Source organism: Macadamia integrifolia, chromosome 7, assembly GCF_013358625.1.
Source record: "Macadamia integrifolia cultivar HAES 741 chromosome 7, SCU_Mint_v3, whole genome shotgun sequence".
NCBI classification, from domain to species: Eukaryota; Viridiplantae; Streptophyta; class Magnoliopsida; order Proteales; family Proteaceae; genus Macadamia; species Macadamia integrifolia.
This window is the reverse complement of record NC_056563.1, coordinates 3,907,918-3,921,734: the sequence shown is the minus strand read 5'-3', so window position 1 is coordinate 3,921,734 and position 13,817 is coordinate 3,907,918. Positions and strand designations below refer to the sequence as shown.

Sequence of the window (13,817 nt, the reverse complement as noted above, 5' to 3'; positions counted from 1 at the left end):
GGCTTATGTTGCTGATATAAAAACATTCCTTTCCATGTCTTCGGATACAACCCATTAGGGTTTTCCCGTTCTTTGTACATAAACCCTTGATAGAATGTTGTGCCGTTAGGAAGCGGCATATTGATAAGCTATGAGTGCAGATGAGAATGTCAAGATGGATGTGCAGGAAAACTAGGAAGGATAAGGTAAGGGGTGAACATATTAGAGCAGATTTGGGAGTTGCCCTATTTTATGACAAGCTTCAGGAAAGTTGTTTGAGATGGTATGATCATGTTCAACGGAGGCCATTGGATGCACTAGTAAAGAGGAGTGATATGATCCAGATAGAATGATTTAAAAGAGCTAAGGGCAGTCCAAGAATGACCATAGGAGAATTAGTGAGGGAAGACGTGCACACATTATGCTTGTCCCGAGTATGGCCTTGAATAGAGCACATTGGAGGGTTAGGATCTAGGTTGCAGACCCCATCTAGCTGTGTTCTGCTCCGACCCCATTAAGTTGGGAAAAGTTTGTGTTGTTGCTGTTGTTGTATTAGATCTCTGTAGAGGTTTGAAATCAATTCTATTTATACGTGTTGTTGAGAAGGAATCAATACTGATGGAGAACATTCCTGTTATTGTAGTTGCTGATCATAAACTTTGAGAAACTCATTTATTGAGTTGAAATTAGATGAAAAATGTTGAACATGTGGCCGGTACTTGAAGAAGGTTGCAAAAACTGCAGTAAGGAGGTTCAAGAACCCTTAGCTTTAGTCCATTCTCAAAGTACCATCAATTTCATTCTAAATATCAAATCCATCTCTTAAAGTGTGGTCCACAGCCCGTCTTTATGGACCAACAAAAGAAACTTAATTCTGCAAGGGGAAAAAAGTGGAAGTAAATAAGCATAGATGTGTGGTCTCTTGTCTTCATAGAGCACCTTCCCCCCCCCCCCCTCTTTTGTTGATTTCGCATGGTAGTCTGGATTCTACAGTACTTAAAATTCGCATTGTTCTCATTTTATACAGGAGTTTCTTATTCTTATCCATTTTAAAGTATCTGGTTTGTGGGTTTCAACTATAGAAGTTTTGTAGACTGAAGACTGGGGTTGGTGATCTTAATCATCCATTCAATTAGATACGTTTTGGAGTGCCAGATATATGTGGTGTAGCAGTCCATGAAAAGTTTTACTGATATGATTGTTAAATAATTTAGTGGGACTTATTGGTCTAAGAGCTCTTCCATGCTGGAACAACTGATTTTACTGAACAGATGAAGGTCAATGTACAAATATTGTCTAAAAGATAGTGCTACTGGGTACAGGAATTGCCTAACTTCTTTAATTTATTTAGGCAGAAAATTAGCTCCATCCCCTAGCTTTTCTGTTCATTTCTCCCCTTTTTTTTTTTTCTGTTATTGGTGATGAATGGCACATGGTTGTCTGACATGCGACTATGTTCAGCTTCTAGTTGGAGAATGGATAGCATCTGTCATATTTTTCTTCAGACAGTAGTTGTCTTCCTTATTAATTTCCAAACTGTATTGCCTTCATTTAGCTTTTCTATCAACTATTTAATTGTTCCCATTGAACTCTTGTATGATATTATATCAATATTTCCTGGAAAATTAAAAAAAAAAAAAGAGGTAAAAAACGAATCATCCCTGAGCCCAAGAAATATACAAGGCCTCTAAGCAATCAATGTATATGTTGCGGACTGCGATAAAGCTTTCTGGGGTTATTTTGATCGATGCACCTTGTTTAATGCAAGGTGTTTCAGCAAGATACTTACCCAGGTGTATGGGCCAAAATACTCTCAATGCTCTTTTCCAGTTTATGATTGGCTGTTTAAGTGAAAAGGGGTCATACCTTGATGCCCATTGCATTGTATCTGGACATGTTTGTAGGATTGCCATCTTATTTTCTTCTTAACAGTTCTTTGATGTGGCAGAAAGAGGCTGTTTGCTAATCATTTTTCTATTTAAATAGAAATAGAAATCTCAACGGCTGTTCAGAGGGAAGCTGACAGACATGGTGGATGACTGCATTGTATATTGTATATGTGACCTGGGATTGAATCATATTTGAAATTTAGTAGCAGCCTAATGAATCCATTCTTTTGCAATTATGGGTTGTTTTTTATTTCCTACTGCAGGCAAAGCCTACAAGTTCTATTCTCGCTGGAATGAAAAGGAAAGTTGTGGAACCACAATCAGCCATAGCAATTGCTGGTCTGCTTCCTTCAGCCGGTTCAAAGAAGAAACCCCAGGAGTGGAGTTGCGCTCTCTGTCAAGTAAGTGCAACAAGTGAGAAGGGTCTGAATGATCATGTCCAAGGGAGAAAGCACAAGTCCAAGGAAGCTGCCCTTCTGGCAAGTAAGACAATTAGCAAGAACACTGGTGGCTCGACTTCATCAACAAAGGGAACTGATAAGCCAACTAAGACTGCAAATACCACCAACAATCCAAAGAAGGGAAAGAAACAAGAAGGTAATAAGCAGCAGCCTGTCAAGCAAGCTGGAGATGCACCAGTGCAGAAAAAGCAGAAGACAGAAGGTTTGAAGAACGCTGGGATGTCCCCAGTGCAGAAGAAGCAGAAGCCAGAAGCTTTAAAGAGAAAGTTCAAATTTTGGTGTGAGATGTGTCAGGTGGGTACTCACGGCCGGGCTGTTATGGCCTCTCACCAGAAGGGGAGGAAGCATGTATCCCTGTTGGAGAAACTGAAGAAAGAAAATGGATCTATCCCAGGCACAAATACCTCATCAGAGTCTACTCATGACAAGCCCAAAAATGTAGACACTGAGGCCAAGGAGGCAAATGGGGAGACAGAAAAATTAGATGGGGAAGTAGAGGGAGTGGTAGAGGCTGATACGAAGGAGGCAGGAAATGCGAAAGAAGACGAATCAGCTGATAAAAATGAGGCAGGTGATGCAAAAGAAGATGAATCAGCTGATAAAAAGGAGGCAGGTGATGCAAAAGAAGATGAATCAGCTGATAAAAAGGAGGCAGGTGATCCAAAAGAAGATGAATCAGCTGATAAAAAGGAGGCAGGTGATGCAAAAGAAGATGAATCAGCTGAAGGAGACATGGATGGTTCAGGCCCATCTTGTGTGTCATCCCAGCTTTAGGTAAGTAGTGAAAGTCTGAAAGAGAACTTGGTTATCTGGAGTGGGACCAATGATCTATTGAGCAGTCCTCTTTGTTAGTTATTAAATGTAGTACTAGGTGATCCCCCCTTGTAGCACAACTTCCTTTGTTCTGGCTTATTTAGTGTTCTAGTGGTTCGCTTTACTGCCTGCCTCGTCTTTACCCAGCCACGCACCAAATGCCTATTTAACCTGAGAATTTAGATGGGTCCGTCTCACTAACACACTATTGCCACTTGAATTATTTTAATACCCCTTGTTCATCAGCCATGGCAGTCATAAGAAGAGTCACCATATCAACTTGGCCGAGTCACCGAGTTGATTACCGGGTTGGCAATCTATTTTAACAACCACAAAATGTTTTTCGTCGTTCATAATTGTGCATCAACTGCTACAAACCAATGGATGAAACAAGGTTGGTTTGGGTCGGGTTTTTTAAAACCCCATCACAACCCTATAAGCCCCCGTTCAGCTGGGCCAGGCCACCGTGACTCAGGGCTAACGATTTTTTACCCTGACCCATCCTCAGGACTGAGCCGGGCTGACCTTGATTGGCATTGATCATATAATTATTTACATCTTCATTAAATAATAATAATAATAATAAATCCTTATTATATATAAAAGGGATGTAATTTTTTTATTTTGTAAGAAAAGGGATGTAATTTGATATATATACTTTATTCTGTTTAAAAATAATTAATTTAGTTCAGTTTAATGGTTTTAGTCAAAATCGAAATCGAACTGAACTTAGAAAAGATTTCAACTTTGAAATCAAAATTGAATCGATTTACCTTGATTCAATTTAGTTCGGTTTTAAAGAATCGGTTTTCTGTTTCGATTTTTAATTGATACCCTATAATAACAAATGTGAAATGCTGGGACTGGGGTTTTGGTATCGACCACCAGGCCAGTCCTAGATCGAGTATGGGTCTTGATTTAAGAGTAAGATCAGAAAAAGAAAAAGTTATAAATATGGTTAAAACCATTTGATTTAAATCACTCTGATTCTAAATAAGTAAACTAAAGTTGTTTGTCGAAATTGAACTAAATTATTTATACCAAAACCCTGAAACTGTTTAATTTTATTCTTTTTTATTTCAAAATTGAGATTATTTAACTAAACGATTTAAATTGAATTGAACCATTTAAAACCAATGAACAGAAGCCATTCCTTGTGAGAATAAATAAATTTCACAAAAAAATTAAAAAGACAATTAACTATTTTAAATAAAAAATTATAACATATAAACAGCTGTAATCATACAATTATTAAAAAGAAACATATAACACTAAATAATTCAATACAATAAACTATTTAGATTTAAAAAAAAAAAATCTGCGTAAACAAAAAAAAAAATATATTAATCTAATAGAATCAGTATTATTTATTGAATCATTGATTTTGGTTTATCTAAACTTTTTTACTCCCAATCGAATCAAACCGTTATTTTGTCCTAATGTCAGTTTTCTGGGCTTCATCGAGTTTCAAGGCAATAAACCAGGTGCATCCATCTGTCGGTCTATAAGACTGCCAAGTGTTAGATTGAATGGCTGGCTCCAATTTGTTCTCAACAACCCCACATCTTGAAAGTAGGAGAAAATCAGAAAACGGAAGTGGATAAGATTGGATAAGTGGGAAAGGGATCTGACATCATCACCTCACCTGACTCCATGACACGTCAGCCCTTCCCAAACCTAACCTACCCCTTATCTTTCACCATCAAAATTGGCTCCAAGCTTGTTTTGCTTCTCTGTGATTTTGAATATAGACATGTTAATCACCAATCAATCAGTATCATTGACAAGTCCAACTTGTCTCCGAAACGTTTGCCTTCTCTGCTTTATCCTTATCCGTTATTGGGATTGGGACCATAGGAGGTTCCCTCTCCTATTTTTATAGGGATTATATTTTTGAAGAATTTGATTTCTGGGGTCCTGCTTGCTGCTTCGGAGAACTCTTATACAGAGATTGAGATTGAGATTGAGATGCAATAGGGTTTGGGTTGGTGACCTGTTTCCTTGATTTATTGGGTTCTGCTTCCTTCACAAGATGGCTATGGCTGTTGGGTTGGTGAATGGTAGGTCCTCATGGACTCAGAGAAGCTTCCCGAAGAACAGAAAGGGGAAGAAGATGAATGTTTCTTGTATTGCTTCTACAGCTAGCTTAACTGATCAATATAGAAAGCTTAGAATCAAACCTGGTGCTTCTGAAAGCGAGGTCAAGAAGGCCTTTCGCCAGCTCGCTTTACAGGTTCGTTTCTTCTGCTCCTTTTTCTCCTAAATTTCTCTCTTTTTCATATGGGTTTCTTCTCTGATTGATCTCAATCCATTTTCAGTATCATCCTGATGTGTGCAAAGGAAACAACTGCAGTGTTCAATTCCACAGCATTAACGAAGCCTACGATGTAAGCATTTGATATTAAGATATGTAATCTTTTGGGATTCGTTTTTTTTTTTTGAGATTTCCTCTAATTAATGCACGCAGCTTAATACATAAAGTGATTGGAGAGGACCGAATACAATAATCTCTTCAGAATGATTCGATTATTTATGGGTTTGATTTCATTTAATTTGATTTGGCTTGGTTTGCAGATGGTGATGAGCTACTTGAGGGGAGAAGAAACGAACACAGTCGATCAATATGCATCGTACGATTATAACGATGCAGATGAGCCAATGAGAGGGATGTGCGACCCTGATTGGGATATGTGGGAAGAATGGATGGGATGGGAAGGTGCAGGGATTCGTGATTACTCTTCTCACATCAACCCTTATATTTAATCGGATCCTCTTCCATACTCTTTGATGCTTCCCACGCTCATCATAGAGAATCTCTACCGTCCATATTGTTGTTTATAGTTGCTGAACTTGTTATAACCTTGTACATATTGAGATTAGATTTACATTTTCTGATAAAAGCCAAATTTTTGAGGCTTCTCTCTTTGGAATCAAAGAGATTCTTCAGAAATTACAGTTGCTCAATAAATAAAAATATAAATTTTCATATTCCCTTCGTAATTATTGATTTTAATTTTTTACCCTTTATATTTTTGAAATATTTCTCTAATGAATCTGTGTCAGATAGGTCACCATTAAATAATGATTATTCATTATTTTGGAGATAATTAATAATGGATATATCGAAGGACTTAATATTGTAATATATGGGTCATTGGGGTTCATAGAGTACCCATATATCTATTGCCTTTTTTTCCTTTTTTTTTTTTTTTTTTTAATTTTTTTTTTGGTGGTGATGGTGGTAAGGTAGGTGGTAGGGAAGAGGGAAAATAATGATTCTAAATGGATAGGTGTTTCCTTGGAAGCGAAGGAAACTTTCTCCATAGATTTTGGGAAGCATTGAATGTCATTAATCAGCTCTCATGGTAGGTGTAACCTTTAATTAAGGGAAAATTTTCCATTTCACGTATATCTGTTGATGAAGTGATCATTTGATTGAATTCTTGGGTCATCATTTTATTTCTATTCTTCAAAAAAGACAAAAAATATTTCTCCTTGATGCAATCACATGGTACCAATGGCAAACGAACTTTTACTTGTCTACCTAGCATTCCTATAAAAATTTCACCTTTGTGAGGAAGGGTAGGATATGGGATGAACAACTAGCACATTGAGGCTGAGAGAGGATTTTTGGACTTGTTCTTGTAGTCAATTCTCACCCAGTGATCCAAACAAGCCATGGAATACCATTGTTCATGGAGACTGCCTCATTTTCCACCCCTTTATCCACGAAACCATGCAAACAAACACAACCCAAGCGAATCACTGAAAAAATTGAAAATCCGAACGGCCATGTATATTTTTTCCTTCTTATGATACCCCAGGCTTGGTCCAAGAAATCAATTGCCCAGCCCTAGCCCCCACCCCCAACCCCAACCCCACCTGACCTGAAGCTGAATGCCCCAGCCCTGCCTTATCACAGCCCAGACCTGGCCACCAAAACCTAACAGCAAAGTGAGATTAGCACCTTTGTTCATTTCAGATGGTGTATTTTGCGTTTAAAATTTATTGTTAAATCTAATGTAGAAGAATAAGTTGAATCTCTTTTAATGGAGAGACAAGAAACATTACCTGGTCATGTGACCCCTGTGCGGATGCAAGGACTAATGGAAGAATACACCCAGGCACCCAACAATGGGGAGCAGGGTGGTCATTTTGCCACCCCACAACCGGGTAGTGTTCTTCTCTCCCTCTTTTAAATAAACCTAATTAGTGGCACATGTTTACATATCTCATGCATACACTATAGTGAGCGACAATGAGGATCCAATGCTGGAGTGCATACCGGGGCGCTCCCACCCATTGGATCCTTGCTGCTGCTCATTGCTCACAACAAAGGATTTGAACCCAATAAAATACTTGAGAGTCCCAACTTTCGTAAATTTACCAAAATCACTTATCTCTATTATGCCACATGGAATGATAATTTTGCAATTCTAACCGTTAGATATAAATGATTTGCATTAGCCTTTTGTCATTCATATAGCATTATGTAGTTTAAAATATCCTCCCATATGTTAGCATGCATTTCCATAAACGTCCATGTGCACCTATAGTACTAAGGTAAGATTCATGACTACTGCATGTATATAAAAAACGAGATATTATTACATTTGAACATGATCGAGTGAGGGAAAGAATTCAACCATATGATATGTTGGGGTTAGAATCCTCCATCGATACCAAAAGCACCAATGATCCAAATACCATCATTATCTTAATAAAACAAAATCCTGGATTTTAAAATGGATACCTCTTTTTGTATAATAATATTTTAAAAAATCTCATAAAATAATTAAACAAAAAAGATTCCTACGACGCCAAAGTAAAGATTCTTTCTTATGTCCTCTCACATGAGTTTTAAAACCTGGACTTGAATGCAAGATCAGTCTCTAATTCTCTATTGATCCGATTCGAATTGGATCAGAATCATTTGGAATTAGTTGAAAATTGGGCAGAATCAATTGAAATCATATATTAAAAGAAAAATTAGAAAGAAAAGGCGAAGACTTTCACAGATTTTTGACATTTTTGGAGGTTTTTCTATTTGAAAGATTTGTAGATGTAGCTTACAGAGGTAATTTTTGTTGATTTTCTACTCTCTTTTTTTTTTAAATGATCTTCTACTCTTTTACTTGCTTAAAGAATGGGAGTGGTGAAATGGTTAAAAATAGAGATTTAATTGCTAGTCCGGACTCTGGATACTCTGGCAAGTAATTAGGTATCGGTCTCAGTCAATACCGCTATGGTACTGATTTGGATCAGTGAGAAAGTCACCATTTCCCTTGTTTAAAAAACAATATACATTTTTTACTGTTTTACCCTTGAAACGATACGGATAATCGATCTGGATCAGTCAGGTATTGATATCGGTATCGGTCTCAGCTAATACCGGTATGATAAGGCCAATACATTACCGATACTTGAAACCATGCTCTGTGGTGAGCGGTGAGGTGCAGTGAGCATTTAATTGTTGGAGTCTACATCGTTTGCAGCGATCGGTGTGGTGCGGTGAGCATCGGAAGACAGAGAGCATCAGGGCACACGTCTCAAAGGGCTCCCAGCCATCGGATGCTCACTGCACCGATGCAGCGACTGCTAATGATTTTCACACCAATAGTTGGGAGGACCCGGATACCCTCAACTGTTCGATGATCACTGCATTTCATCACTCACCGCAGAGGATTTGTGCACTTTAAGTGCCGCATCATGGTTGATTCCAAAACAGATTTTGGGAATTAATCGAACATATGATCCATTGATTCCCCATTTCAAAATTCAAATTTTAATCCATGCAAAGAATGCTACTTCCAGGTAACCAAAATTTCTTCATTAGATGATATATTGAAAACCGATAAGAAAAAAGTGGATCCAGATTCGAATTGAAACAGAATCATTTGGAATTAGTTGAAAATTGGCCGGAATCAGATGAAACGATGGAAACAATTTTTAGAAAGAAAAGGCAAATTACTTTCACAGGTTTTTTTATTTTTTATTTTTTATTATTTTTAATTTAAAAGATTTGAAGATCTAGCTTTAGAGGTAACTTTTATTGACTTTCTACTATTTTACTAAAATAAGTGGAGTTGGGGAAATGGTCAAAAATGGAGATTTGAGAGCATCATGGTTGATCTCAAAATGGTTTTGGAGATCAATTGGAAAGGCTGGGATCCTTACCTGATTGTGTGGTCACTACATCAGCGTTGGAATCAACAGGGGAGTGCACAAGCACCCAACCATAAAACAAGGTAGTATTTTTGCCACCCATATGTGTGAACATATGGTTGCATGATTAGGTGACAATCTTCCTCCCTAATGAGAAATGTGATCCATTGATTCCGCCATTGATCCTGAATTGGCCATATCGATCCAGATCCATCAATTGGTCATATATATTTTAATGATTTTATCCCTGTTCCAATACTGATACCCGATCCAGATCAGTCAGGTATTAATCTCAGATAGCTAGAACCATGATTCCACCATTCCAGTTAAATTTTTAGATAATTTGATGATATCCAAAACCAATAACAAAAGAAAGTTCTTACCAACTCATGATATTCAATTATGTATACGATCAAATGATCAGTGAGTGTAAAAGGTAACCTTCCTGACTTTCGATAGCTGAGTGGAAGATACACATTTAGGTCTAGCAGAACCAAAAGTACAATTTCTTAGCTTCCAAGAAACCTCTCATGCCATGTTCCTTCAAATCTTACCACCTCATTTGGAACCCATAAGTCTGGTAAGTAAACCACTGATCCTAAAATTTCGCAGGCAAAAGAGACTAAAGGAACAGATTATATGGTTAATTGGAAACAGCACCCACTGTATCTCCACACTTTCCACCTAGAAAGTGAATTCAAGGGAAGTCATAAATCATGGTTAGTGGGTGGTGGGTGTTCCATAGAATTCCACTAAGAAAAAGAACATCTAACAGTAGTTCCTTAGTGGGGAATTGTTCCTTTGCTGAGTTTCCTGTCCAAGCAAATCACAAGCCTCCACTGTTTGAATTTCAAATAGAAACACAATAAATACAAGAACAAAGGAAAGCATACAGATTAAACCTAAAATTCTTCTAATAATATGTAAAAACTCACAGCTAATTTGATGTTCTACAGAAAAATTATACTGAGAAGAAACTTCACTTCCACATACAGAGAATGATAGTAAGCCAAGGAGATGAACAATTTCTGAATTTTGATTAGAATATAACTGTTTCATCAAATTCCATAGATAAAAATTAGACCTATAAAATTTCATTCTTTCACTAAACAAAACATGGAGAACTCTAACAAATCATGATTGTTACATTTCAGGGCCAGACCAAAATGGCCAATCGGCCAAGACAGAAGGGCTATCTAAGCACTCAAAGCCACCAGATTTAACAACTTAATCTTCTTCCCTGCCCGACTAGACCCACTTCCTAGATCTCTATAAACAGGCAAGTTTAGATGCGTAAGTTTAATGTTCATCTCCTCCAGCCATAGGCAACAAATGAATCAAGGTTAGTGGGTGTTGTTCCATAGAATTCCACTAAGAAAAAGAAACATCTAAACAGTTTTAAGTCCCTAGTGGGGAATTGTTCTTTAGCTGAGTTTCCTGTCCAAGCAAATCACGAGTCTTCACTACTTGAATTTCAAATAGCAACACAATACATACAAGAATAAAGCAAAGCATACACATTAGAACTAAAATCCTTCTAGTAATGTATAAACTCACAGCAAATTGATGTTCTAAAGAAAAATTATACTGGAAAACAACTTCCTTTCCTCAGGAAGGGGAGGCAAGTGAATGGTAACCAACAACAATTCCAACACCTGTTTTGCTTCTATGCTACACTTTCACATACAGAGGAGGATGATAGTATGCCAGGAGATGAACAATTTCTGAAATTGATTAGAATAGACTTGTTTCATCAAATTCCATCTATAAACATTAGACCTATAAAATTTCATTCTTTTCCCTATACAAATTACAAGAGGAAAACAAAAAAATGGAAAACTCTCGTTATGATGATGGTTAACCATTGGAGGGCTAATCAGCTAACACAGGAGGCCATCTATGCCCTCAAAGCAACCTGATCTGACCATGTAATCTTCCTCTTCCCTCCTCGACTAGACCCATTTCCAATATCTCTAAAAATGGGTAAGTTTAGATCAGTTGTCTGTTCATCTCCTCCACCCATGGGCACCAAATGGTTCTTCAGCTTCTTCTCCATTCTCACTTGTTCCAAGACCTGAAATTCATCATCATCTTCACCTCTCTGCATCACAACATAAAAAAATCATAAATTCATTAAGAACTTCAAATCCTATCGTTTAACAGATTCTTGATTGCTCAATATCAGAGTTTCTAAATGCTTACCGAAACCTGGTTCAAATCAAAAACCGAATGGTTGGGTAATGAGGCTTCCTTTTCTCTGTAACTCCTTTTCTCTGCAAGTGGTTCCCCTCGGATTTCAGGATTCATAAGTCTATGAGGGTCTGGCTCAGTTGGGTTGATTGGCGATTGGACTGCTACTAGATGTTTATATCTCTGCCTCAAGAATCTGATGTGAGAGAACTAAGTGTTTAGAAAATCACAATTAACTACACCCAAGATTTAAAATTTCCATCAAAAAGAGAAAAATTGAAAAATACCGGACTTCAGCTCTGAGAGCTGATCTTTTCTGTTTTGATATCTGCAGCTGATTCTTTAAGGTCTCCATGTCCTGTTAATGGATCAATATTAGGAAACTAAGGCTCTAAAACATTGGGGAGTTCTGTAACTAAAGCTCAAAACATAAATTCAAATTTTTTTTTAAGACCTCCCAAGTGTTGCAGAGATGTTAACAAATATATATGATTACATAATGAAGTAAATCAATGACTCAACACAATCCACAGAAATCTAGCAAGATTAAACAAGAATACCTAGAAGAAAAAAAAAACCCTAGAAGAATCATTAAAAATAAATAAAACTTTAAGAAATCAGGATGAAATCCTAGATTTTTAACAGATCTGAACCAAAGCCAAGATTTAAACAGATACAAATCTAGACAAACGATCTTACCTTGAACAAATCTTGGTAATCCTGCATAAGACTCTGATGCTTGAATCTGGCTCGAGCCTCTTCATCAACCATGTAAGAAGGAGAAGAATCCATCGCAACCCTTTTCATCTTCTTCAACATGACATCTCACGCAGAGAAAGAAAAGCAAACAAGAGTCGCAAACCCACCAGAAGAAGAAAAGAAACGACGACTCGAAGGGAATAAGATAATTTCAATCAATTAAATGCAGACAGATAAGAGATGGGGATTAAGGAGAGGGTAAGAGAGAGGAATAATAATAACAGGAGAAAATAAAAGTAAAAGAAGGAAGAGAGAGATATAGAGGAACAAGCAAGGATTCCCCTTTTCTCTCTCTGAAACTCTGACCGAGACAACAACAAGAAAAGCCCACATAAATCGGAAATAAATTTTTTTGGGCTGTGATGAAGATAGAATTTTGGGGGGTTGCAGAAGGGTATATCTAGGAAAGTAACTTTTAAGGTGGTTTGGTTACAATAGGTTTGAAGACATCTTTGCTTCCATCTTCTCCCCATCTTTCCTTCTTTCTTCTTTTTTGTTTTTCTTCTACATAAATTTTGGTCCAGCTGGGCCATTAGGGATGAGAGAGAGAGAGAGAGACAGAGGGGACGGTCTTACATGGGTGGACTCTGTTTTATGAGGAGAGGCTGATCTGTTGTTTCTTCTCTTCTTCTCTTTCTTTGGTGATGGTTGCTTGGGTTTGGTGAATAGAGAGAGAGAGAGAACGGAAAGGGTTTGTGACTTGTGAGTGACTACGTGAGGGTGCAGAAAAAGCAGGAGATACAGTGTTGCTTTGTACCTTATTAGAAGTCTGTGCGTGGGTTTGATGGTGTGTGTGTGCACCTGCCATTGATGCTGATCGGTGGTGGTGGTGAATGTGATGTTTGATGTTTTTCTCTTTACCCCTTCTTTCTCTTTCTATCTTCCTTTCTTTCTTTCATGGAGTTTTCTATTGCATATGAGACTATCAGATTTACCAAAAAATAAATGTGACTATCAGAAATTATTAATATATCATATTCCCAATTCTATCTCTAAATTTTGGCTGTTAGCTTCCTTATTATCTGTAAAGTTAACCAATTTTTTTTTCAAAAAGTCCTCTCCTCCACATAAATGATGAAAACCGACCTTAGCTATTGTGTCCCTTTCCTTCATTCTTTTCTCCTTTTTATAGTACGACCTCAAACAAATGCAACCACATATCCCCAAGTAGCTAATTACAAAAGCTCTGTTAAACTTAAAAATCATATATTTTCTCAACCAACTTGGAATGCAGACTACAGAGAGAGGTATTGCATCCAGTCTTTCCCCATTAATACACACCTACTATCTAATACCCTCTGTAGTCTGGGCGCTGAATATATCTAACTTTTCATGGATTCTAACCACTTGTTTTTTTTTTTTTTTGGTGGAAATGGATTCTAACCATTTGTAAATTTAGAAATTAGGCCATTTGTAAATTTAGAAATTAGAGAGAAGCCCATGTAATCTACTGTGTTTTTATCTTATGTTCTATGATCTCTAATGTAAGAAATTACCCTCCTCTTCCAATCAAAATGAAGGAGAATCTTCTGGTTTTTTTTTTTTTTAATGAGATCTTTTG

The 13,817-nt window shown here is 37.2% G+C and overlaps 3 protein-coding genes across 3 annotated transcripts in view; 2 read left to right on the top strand and 1 right to left on the bottom strand.

Moving 5' to 3' along the window:
- Positions 1-3,266, top strand: part of LOC122083909 (cylicin-2-like) — a 19,288-nt gene extending 16,022 nt beyond the window's left edge. Inside the window, exon 3 of the mRNA XM_042651845.1 lies at positions 2,132-3,266. Coding sequence (XP_042507779.1) covers positions 2,132-3,103 — 972 coding nt within the window. The 3' untranslated portion in view covers positions 3,104-3,266. The remainder of the gene's footprint in view (positions 1-2,131) is intronic.
- A 1,740-nt stretch (positions 3,267-5,006) lies between these two features.
- Positions 5,007-6,130, top strand: LOC122083913 (chaperone protein dnaJ 8, chloroplastic-like). Its single transcript, XM_042651849.1, has 3 exons — positions 5,007-5,375; positions 5,461-5,529; positions 5,717-6,130. Exons 1-3 carry the CDS (start codon positions 5,175-5,177, stop codon positions 5,903-5,905), a joined length of 459 nt encoding a protein of 152 aa, XP_042507783.1. The 5' UTR covers positions 5,007-5,174; the 3' UTR covers positions 5,906-6,130.
- Positions 6,131-11,011: 4,881 nt separating this feature from the next.
- Positions 11,012-13,125, bottom strand: LOC122083619. The gene is made up of 4 exons (XM_042651486.1): positions 12,197-13,125; positions 11,785-11,855; positions 11,510-11,693; positions 11,012-11,408 (listed from the first exon to the last, which is right to left on the bottom strand). The coding sequence occupies exons 1-4, from the start codon at positions 12,314-12,316 to the stop codon at positions 11,205-11,207; spliced, it is 579 nt and encodes a 192-aa protein (XP_042507420.1). The 5' UTR covers positions 12,317-13,125; the 3' UTR covers positions 11,012-11,204.
- Between the last annotated feature and the right edge of the window lie 692 nt (positions 13,126-13,817).